The sequence below is a fragment of the Gymnoscopelus microlampas genome (genome assembly GCF_963454915.1).
Source record: "Gymnoscopelus microlampas genome assembly, chromosome: 2".
Taxonomy (NCBI): Eukaryota; Metazoa; Chordata; class Actinopteri; order Myctophiformes; family Myctophidae; genus Gymnoscopelus; species Gymnoscopelus microlampas.
The window spans coordinates 55028573-55039162 of record NC_139939.1 but is presented as its reverse complement, the minus strand read 5'-3'; the positions used below and the strand labels follow the sequence as shown (position 1 = coordinate 55039162).

Genomic DNA, 10590 nt, shown 5'->3' with positions numbered 1-10590 from the left:
TCATATGATCCTTAGGTGGGGTGGGGGGGGGGGGGGGGGGTGTAAAAGCCCCTGACGTCATCATGTACTGGGGGGTTAGTTAGATGATGAGCAGACACAAAGTGTGGAACGCTATAAAATTGTAGCTGAGAAATGATCTTTCTGGAGGTTCTGTTCTGTATTCTGAATCTCATGTATGTTCTGTTTATTTATTTATTTATTTATTTATGAATGTCCCTTTCTGTTGATTAAAGTTTAATAAACAGAAAGGGTTTACCTGTCTCTGCAGATCTTTAATAATTAAAGAGCTGGAGGAGAGACAGGGAGACCACCTGTTAACCCTTTAAGGCCGGGAAGGGAACGCATGCGTGTCATTTTAAGATTTCTTTGGCTATTCAAAAATAGCAGATATTTTTAGAAATATCGTGAAAATGTGTGCAAATCTTTTATATACATTTTTAACTCAAATCTTTGCTTCTGGGGGTCCCTGAAACAAAATATTTTTAGATGGGAGGGGGTCCGCGGACAAATACATATTATTTAGGGTGTCCTTGACATGAAAAAAGTTTGAAAACCATTGATAATATAGCAACATAAGTAAAAAAAAATATATATATATACAAAAAAACGTTAGGAAAAAAGAACTGTTAGGATTTAGAAGACATTTGTAAAATCCCCAGAAGCAAAGACTTGAGTTAAAAACTTTCGCTTTAAAAAAGTACATCTATATTCAAACTAAAGATTTGCACACATTTTCACGATTTTTCCCAAAAAAATAGCAGATATACAAGCTCATAGCACGGCACTCGGTGCCGTGCTATAAGCTTGTATATCTGCTATTTTTTTAATAGCCAAAGAAATCTTAAAATGACACAGATGCGTTCCCGGTCTTAATGAACAAACGCTCTACGTATGGCAATGATTATTATCTGAACATTTTAACATTATGGGAGTGAAATGAAGGCCGGTGCAAAATAAAGCTTCTCAATTAGATTGTTCTTCCGGGTGCATCCATCACCTTGTGGTCTTGTTGTGGGATGAATTCATTCTACTGTTATGCCTACAAAATATGGAATACGCGACCTAGACAAGACCTAGACAAGACTTATAGTTAAAATAAATGACCCTCCCTCCCACACACACACACACACACACACACACACACACACACACACACACACACACACACACACACACACACACACTGTTTGTCTGTAAATATGCTTTTACTGCTGGTTTTGATGAATGCCTGTCTCCTCCCTTTTCCTCTCCAGGCAGGGTGTACTACTTCAATCACATCACCAACGCCAGCCAATGGGAGCGTCCTACGGTTGGAGATGGTCATGGAGAACCAGATAAGGTTTTGATCCAGTGCTTTTTACTCTGTCATATGCATAGGCCTGTCAAAATGATTACGTAATCATCTTATTGCAATTATTTGCGATAACCGCTATATTTTTTTTGCATAATCATCATAATTGTTACCATGTTGAAAAATAAAATAAAAAATAAATTAAAAAAAAGCAGAAATAGCAGATCTAAAATATGTCAATACTTTCTTTGTATATTTAAATTATTTGTCATATCTGCCCTGTGCAATTTTTGATTACAAAACCTAAAAGGCAAAAGGAATTTTATTTTGTATGTTTTTACACGTTCCAATGTTCAATTCCAAACACACAATTAAATCGTTAATCGCAATTATTTGATCAAACTTAAATTGGTAATCGTGAGATTCGTGACAGCCCTACATATGCATTACATGGATGATCATCACGGTAAAGCCACCCTCGAGTGGAATATTGCGATTTATGCAACAGTGACCATCAGAATAAAACATATAAAAATGTTTTCATATTGTGGGGCATTTTGCTCTCAAAATAACAACCTTTCTGCCAGTGTCATCTCTGTTATCCTGGAAATACATGGAGTCTGACAGAGACAGAGAGACCCTGTTCACTCAGCCAGCATCTGTAGGTGCGCTAGACCAGTGGTTTTCAACCTTTTTCATATCAATTATTCATTCAGCATTTGAGCCTGATGAGATTTAGCCTCTCAGACCCAAAACGTATATATTTTGTCGTTGTTTGATACGTTTTTTGTCCACAATTCCATGCTGTATTGATGTGGTACCATCAGAGAGATAACAGGCAAACGATGATCTAAAATAATAATTATTCTACACTCTAATTGTGTAAGACTTCTTGCAAATTAAGTAATGCAGATGTTTAACAATAATCTGGTCCATTTGGTTTAATTTTACACTCAAGAGTTAAAGATAAGGGTCCATTTGGTTATCAACTCTTCCAGCTGGGGACCACCTGGAACCTCCTCAAGGACCCCTTGGGGTCCCCGGACCCCACTTTGAGAACCAATGCGCTCGACAACTCTTCCCAGTTCCCAACTGAACACACAGAGAAACAAAACTTGACTAAGCTTTTATTTTAATGCCAGATTTAGCTACTTAGGTCTGCAAACTGCTAGCCTGGCCACTCTGCCCAGATTCCGTCTGATCAGCATCAGCACAGCTGGTTTTTATATTTAGATTAGCTTGGTTTGAGAACGGCGAGGTGTGCTGTCTGTCATGCTGCTTTCAGCATGGCTAGAGAGACTATTTTTATAGTTTAATGTCCTTTTTGTTTAAGGCTGCAGTTTGTTAACCCATGCAATCCGGGAAAGCATCTGTGTAATTTATTTGTCTGTTAAAAAATAGCAGATCTACAAGTTCATAGCGCGGCACTCTGTGTTGCGCTATGAGCTTGTAGATCTGCCATTTTTGAAAAATCCTGAGCATTTTAGCAAATCTTAGAATATATTTTTTTAAAGTGAACATTTGTAACTCTAATCTTTGCAAATCTTAACGTACGGTTAACATCCTAACAGTATGTTGCCAGATCAGTGGTGCTTCAACTATTCCATGTCAACGACCACCCAAAATGATATGTATTTGGCCGCGGACCCCTATCTCAAACCTTATTGTTCCAGGGATCCCAAGAAGCAGATCGGAGTTAAAAGTGTTAACTTTAAAACATATATTGAAAGATTTGCAAAAAAATCAAGATTTAAAAAAGACATCTTAAAATGACACAGACAGATGCGTTCCCTGTCTTAATAGATTAAAGTGACGCAGCATGTACGCATAGATACTGCCAGCTGAACCCCATCTACTCAGTGCTCAAACAAATGCAGGAAAGAATCCGACATCCAGATGAGTTTTCAAGAACGCAGCGGCCAAATTGATCTTAAACCTTACATCATTGATACATTCGATTGACTGTTAAACCACTTAAAGGATTAGTTCACCCAAAAAATGACTTATTTTCTATCAATTTGTCGCATCCCTAATAATAATAATAATAATTTGATGACAGTCGGAGTAGACTCAAAGAGTCTCCTTTGTGTCTCCTACCGGATACATAAGCATCTTTATTATTATCACCAAATTATTGGCTTAGGAATGCGACAAAAACTAAAAAATCTCCATGAATTCAAGGCTTCATGGGGTGACGTGAATTGATTGAAAATAAGTCAGTTTTTGGGTGAACTACTAGTACTCCTTTCAACCCAATATACTTTATCGAAGTGTCAAATATAAAAAATAACTATAAGCAGGTCAAAATGCAAAGGTGTTTGTTGTGCAATGAAACTCAATTGCGCCACTCAGTGGCCAGGTGTTGGCACTGTCTATCCTTTTCTTTTCTTTTCTTTTCTTTTATTTCTTTAATTTTCTTTTACAAATCTCTTTATACATGTTTGCAGTTACATTTTAAATGATAATATTGTCAGAACAAATGTTTTGTCCAAACTCACAAAATTGAGTTTGGAAAAATAACTAACTAACCAGCCTAATATACAGTATGTACATAAATGCTTATACAGTACTGTGCACATACATGTATGTAACATTTAGAAGTAAGACCCAAGCGCATGATGGCACTGTACTATGATTAATGTACATAGTCTCAACTATTTCTTAGCTTACTACTTGTTCTTCTTAATTATTTGTTGTTATTGCTATTTGTTGCTATTGCTGCTACAAAATTGAGAAAGTGAAAACAAATCATTTTACTCTTGTATACTCGACTACTCGTATGTGCATGGATTAAAGTTGTCAGTCGCCACGACTGATTTCAGTCATTTGTATTCCATAGAAGCCAGCATGTCTTCTATGGCAGTGGTTCTCAATCTTTTTCATGCCGTGGACTCCCAAAATGATATGTATTTGGCCGCGGACCCCCATCTGAAAATATTTTGTACCAGGGACCCCCAGAAGAGAAGATTTGGGGTTAAAAAAAAAAACCAAATTATTAAAATTGTCCAAACATTTTTTCGATATTGTTCAACTACTTTAAAAGATAGCAGATCTACAAGTTCGCAGTGTCGCACAAAGTGACGTGCTGTGAGCTTGTATATCTGCTATTTTTGGATAGCCAACGTCTAAAGTGTTTAAGATGATTGTAGTGCTATGTTAAATAATTTTGCTGGGGACCCCCTGGTACCCTCCCAAGGACCCCTGGGGGTCCCCGGACCCCACTTTGAGAACTAATGTTCTATGGAAGCATGTTGCGCAGTGAAAATAGCCGATCTACATGCTCTCAATGTGTCTGACGCACTGTTTCACAAATCAGGACTTGGTCATACACATGTTTTCAGTTGAGATTTTACTTAACTTTGCTTTCTTCAATGTATATGATTATGTAACGAATAAGAAAATATTTGTTTCCCACCAGGTGCGCTGCTCCCACCTGCTGGTGAAGCACAGCCAATCACGTCGCCCGTCCTCCTGGCGAGAAGAGAACATCACACGCACCAAAGACCAGGCACTAGAGTCCATTCAGAGTAGGTCTCTATGTTCCTAAAGACCAGGCACTAGAGACCATTCAGAGTAGGTCTCTATGTTCATAAAGACCAGGCTCTAGAGTCCATTCAGAGTAGGTCTCTATGTTCCTAAAGACCAGGCACTAGAGTCCATTCAGAGTAGGTCTCTATGTTCATAAAGACCAGGCTCTAGAGTCCATTCAGAGTAGGTCTCTATGTTCCTAAAGACCAGGCACTAGAGTCCATTCAGAGTAGGTCTCTATGTTCATAAAGACCAGGCTCTAGAGTCCATTCAGAGTAGGTCTCTATGTTCATAAAGACCAGGCACTAGAGTCCATTCAGAGTAGGTCTCTATGTTCCTAAAGACCAGGCTCTAGAGTCCATTCAGAGTAGGTCTCTATGTTCCTAAAGACCAGGCTCTAGAGTCCATTCAGAGTAGGTCTCTATGTTCATAAAGACCAGGCACTAGAGACCATTCAGAGTAGGTCTCTATGTTCTTAAAGACCAGGCACTTATAGTTTATATGCCAAAGATGTAGCATCTCTGCTCACTTGGTGTGTTAGTCAAAGTTTCAGTAACCGGAACACTCGGCCCAAAACACACTCGCCCCCATTTTTGTCACAGACCACTCGCCCCCAGTGGTTCTTGTATTTGTTTTACTGTTGTTCAGGTTAGGAATAAGTTTAGGTTTAGGCATAGTTTTACTGTGGTTAAGGTTAGGAAGAAGGTTAGGTTTAGACATAGTTTTACTGTGGATAAGGATAGGTTTAGACATGGTTTTACTGAGGTTATGTTTAGGAATAAGGTTAGGTTTAGGCATAGTTTTACTGTGGTTAAGGTTAGGAATAAGGTTAGGTTTAGACATAGTTTTACTGTGGATAAGGATAGGTTTAGACATAGTTTTACTGAGGTTAAGGTTAGGAATAAGGTTAGGTTTAGACATAGTTTTACTGAGGTTAAGGTTAGGAATAAGGTTAGGTTTAGACATAGTTTTACTGAGGTTAAGGTTAGGAATAAGGTTAGGTTTAGACATAGTTTTACTGAGGTTAAGGTTAGGAATAAGGTTAGGTTTAGACATAGTTTTACTGAGGTTACGTTTAGGAATAAGGTTAGGTTTAGGCATAGTTTTACTGAGGTTACGTTTAGGAATAAGGTTAGGTTTAGGCATAGTTTTACTGAGGTTAAGGTTAGGAATAAGGATAGGTTTAGGCATAGTTTTACTGAGGTTAAGGTTAGGAATAAGGATAGGTTTAGGCATAGTTTTACTGAGGTTAAGGTTAGGAATAAGTTTAGGTTTAGGCATAGTTTTACTGAGGTTACGATTAGGAATACCTGGTGGCGACCGTTCCGAGGTCGCTGGATTTGACCCGGGGCGATTGTATTCTCAAAGTTCCTATGTAAAGATTGAATGATGATTGTTGTTTTAAAACACGTCCAAAATCAGATATGAGATGCATCAGTGAACACAGGAGATTATATTATGGTATTATGTTAAATATGTACACATCAGCTTGTTTTCCTTTCAGATAACTTAATGTCCACGATGCATTAAATGTTGTATATTGTTAAGGAGTGCTACCTTCGGATCCATTAATGATGCATTCTACCAGAGGCCCACCAGGGGGCATTCACACATCTTGTTTGACCGTTGGCATTTCAATGGAAAAAGGAGTAAAACAATGTATTTTATTATATTTTAATTTTTTATATCCCATTCATAGTTTACATACAATACACACCAAGTGGCGGAGATTCTGACTAAGGCTACAAATGTATGTCACACTTTCTAACTATTGTCGATGTGGTATTGTCAATAACAACCACTTTTGTATTTTATTTCATTCACTTATTGTGTGTGTGTGTGTGTGTGTGTGTGTGTGTGTGTGTGTGTGTGTGTGTGTGTGTTTGTGTGTGTGTGTGTGTGTGTAGAGTACATAGAGCAGATCAAGTCTGGAGAAGAGGAGTTTGAGGCTCTGGCCTCTCAGTTCAGTGACTGCAGCTCTGCTAGGAACGGTGGAGACCTGGGACTGTTTGGCCACGGTGTGTGCATGTGTCTCTCTCTCTCTCTCTCTCACTCACTCACTCACTCACTCACTCACACACACAGTGAAAATAGCAGATCTACAAGCTCACAACGACTGGCATTGCTAGGCGTTGTGAGCTTGTAGATCGGCTGTTTTCACAATATTTATCCGTGGAACTAAATGTATAATGCCTCAACTCCTACAATTCCAAGTGCTTGTCACAGTGGGTGCCAGTTCAAATATGATTATTTTGGGGGGTCCCCAGTTCAATTATGATTATTTTGCGGGGGTCCACCATTATTTTGGGGGGTCACAGCCTGAAAGGTTTTGGAACCCTTGGTTTAGAGAGAGGTAGAGAGGAAACCAAGGGCAGAGAGATAGGAGAGACGTGCGAGATAAGCCGGGAGTCGGATTCAAACCAAGGTCTGTGCACTCACTGGCACCAGGCAGGCATCCCATTCCTGGGAGGATTGTTATGCCCAGTTCATAGATATTAATGAAATGGGTTGACAGACTCATCTCTTGCACATTTTTGTGAATTGCAATTACATTTGTGACTCCCACTGGGCTCTCCAACTCACAGCTAGGCTGTTAAAACAAAACAATTAAGGCCTATTAAAATGATAACAATAACAGCCAATCTTTATTCTGAGCTTCAACAAAATAAAGCAACGGGATATTAATTAATGTCGAAAAAAAGGAGAAAGAAATGAGTTGGCCCAAAATCTTAACTGAAAATGATTTATTATAAAGTTATAACAGTTCATTACAAATGATTCTGATCACTCTAAAAAGTGAAGGGAAAAAAGACTGCTCACTTTATGCACAACATAATTCTGTCAGTATAAATGAAACCTTTCTTCCTCCAGTTCAAGCCTTTTTTTAACCGCAGTCACTCTTTTTTTCCAATGACAAACGCTCCCTTTATAAGCTGAGATGTACCTTCTCAACCCATTTGAATTAGTGTAATTAAGACAAATTACCCCAAGCTGTACAAATCGCTTTATGGCTGTAGATGTAGTTTACAGGTCAGGTGACAGCCTATAGCAACAACACTCAAGTAGAACCATAGCATTCGTTGTGTCATTGAGCTGTTTTTACGGCATCTTATAAATCAGGTTAACTGTGCACAGGGATCTATTAGATTTTCACACCACACAAAAAGAAGCAGGGAAAGTTTCCTGTGGCAGTCATGTCAAAACAGAGAGAGAAAATGCTAGCAAAGTCACAAAGTTGATTAAACGGTTCAACCCTTGTGCGTAAATAATCCCATAAGCTTTTATGAGACGTCCATTAGCAGAATGGGTTTCCTAACCAGGCATATTTTATGTGCATTTTAACTAAAGAAGATATTAGTCCCAACATTAAAATAATAATCACAATGAAACATAAATGAAACAAAAAAAATATTCTGAGACCAATGGTCTTCCAATTCTATTGCTAAATGCCTAAATATTATTTAACATGCGTTGTTTTGCGTGCGTTTGCGTCCAAGACAAAAAAAAAAGAAAGACATACCATCTCCGATTTACTTCCCGTATCTGCGTGATACCAGATACCAGAAGTAGGTTGGAGTCTATTCATTTCCAATGGAAGAGTGAACGTGAACACGGCTTCTGAACCGTTCTTTAGCTCCAGGTTCACTGAACTAAATATTGGACCTTGGATCGTCACAAGACACACAACCTTCCCAAGGTTTTCACACAAATCAGGAGAAAATCTACTTCACTATCGACCTTTCTCTGTCCCAGCAACACACTCTCACAGGATCTAGCAACAGTAAACATAGATCTAGCACCAGTAGATCTAGCAACAGTAAACATAGATCTAGCACCAGTAGATCTAGCACCAGTAAACATAGATCTAGCACCAGTAAACATAGGATGTTCGTGAGATCAGACGGCTGTGCCCACTTTAGGAGACCATTTCTAGGTACCATTTTTGTACCATTTCTATGGTGGTTCCATCGTAGCGTGTCTTTTAATAATTGAATACCTCTGTTTTTGTGTCACAGGTCAGATGCAGAAGCCATTCGAGGACGCCTCCTTCGCCCTCAAAGTGGGAGACATGAGCGGTCCTGTGTTTACTGACTCTGGTGTTCACATCATCCTCCGTACTGGATGAAGAGGAGAGGCCACACATACACACACACACCCTCTTTCACACACACACACACACACACACACACACACACACACACACACACACACACACACACACACACACACACACACACACTCAGTCTACCCTACACCGTCTTCTAAATCAGTGGTTCCCCAACCTGGGACTCGGACCCCCCCTTTTTAAGATCAGGGGGGTGGGGGCTGAGGTCTTGTCTGTTTGGCGGCAGTCCAACATTTCTAACATGTTAAGTGTTGTCAAAAATAGTATTTTTCAAAAAGTTTCAAAAACAGCAAGATTTACAAGCTCACAACGTGTCACATAGCAAAACGTTGGCAGCTTGTAGATCAGCTTTCTTTTTTGCCATTCATCGTACATAAAGTGTATAGGGTTTAAATGGTTAACATGTCAGAAAAACACACTTTTGGTGGGTCTCGACCTCTGTCAAATGTGAGAAGGGGGGTTCCATGTCCAATGTAAGATGGGGGGGGGGGGATGGGGGGTTCCAAGGCCAAACATGTTGGGGAACCACTGTTCTAAATCCCCAGGGCTATGGCGTATTTAGAGTCTTATTATTCCACTCTTGGATAAAACAATGGTTCGTTATCCAAACCAAGGCTTGCAGGCTTACATGACATCTCTTATGTTGCATCATATGCATTCAAGGACCAGTTGATATATCAATGAGCACCAGAGAATATTAGGATTAGGATGGTTCCTAATTGTTATTTTTTCTTTCTTTCTTTTTACCTGAGACATTGCTATTATAAAGTGAGAGTGCCTGTGACCCTGTAAGAAATGGCCGTGCAGGATTACATGATGTGTGGAGTGCGGGAATGTATGTACAGTATGCGTGTGTATGTATGTATGTGTGTGTGAGCACATGCGTGCTTGTGTTCTTGGCTCTACTACGTGCATGTGCGCTCACAAGGACCATTTATTTTTAGACTGACTTGCGTCCCTTAACAACAGTGTCATTTCTGTGCCAAAAGCAGTTCCTTCCTCTCTCTCCGTCACTATCGTAGTATTCTTCTGGCAAAGCAAACCCACCAGAACTCTCAAAATGTCACCTTGTGTCGTTCCGAAAAACGGACTAGTGTCATTAGTGTCACTTTGTCAGTTTTTATCAAGTATAGAGGGTTTAAGTGGTACTGAATTTGCGGAGGACAATTTCACGATGAATTAACATCTCCAGGATACGATTATTGTGAGCGTTTTTTTAACCATTATCATCCCGTCCCTAATCTCCAACTAATATCTGTATTGGGTTGGGCAGAAATGGACTCCACGATGTTATTGTTCCCCCACATTAATGCTGAATCCAGCAGGCTATTGTCGTTGTCAACTTGCTACGAGTTAGAATAAAACATGGACGTACCAAACAAAGTATACCTACATGTATTTGAAGAAACCCACCAGATTTCAGAGGTTTCTGGGTGATAGACCCTATACCACTTTGACGCCCCTGGGGGTTTCTGAGGGAATTGTTTTTTGGGAGCACACAGGCTATAATAACGCGTATCCACTGGTTCTCACTAGTTCCAGATCAGAAAACTGCAGAGCGAGTTGCAGACGGTTGCATAGACCAGGGATCTTCAACGTTTTTTCAGGCCAAGGACCCCCTAGCTGAGAGAGAGAGATGAAGCAG

General features: G+C 39.6%; 1 protein-coding gene across 1 annotated transcript in view; it reads left to right on the top strand.

Moving 5' to 3' along the window:
* Positions 1–9430, top strand: part of pin1 (peptidylprolyl cis/trans isomerase, NIMA-interacting 1) — an 11135-nt gene extending 1705 nt beyond the window's left edge. Inside the window, exons 2-5 of the mRNA XM_084041014.1 lie at positions 1254–1339; positions 4710–4818; positions 6727–6837; positions 8836–9430. Of these exons, the coding sequence (XP_083897140.1) occupies positions 1254–1339; positions 4710–4818; positions 6727–6837; positions 8836–8945 (416 nt within the window). The 3' untranslated portion in view covers positions 8946–9430. The remainder of the gene's footprint in view (positions 1–1253; positions 1340–4709; positions 4819–6726; positions 6838–8835) is intronic.
* The last annotated feature ends 1160 nt before the right edge of the window (positions 9431–10590 follow it).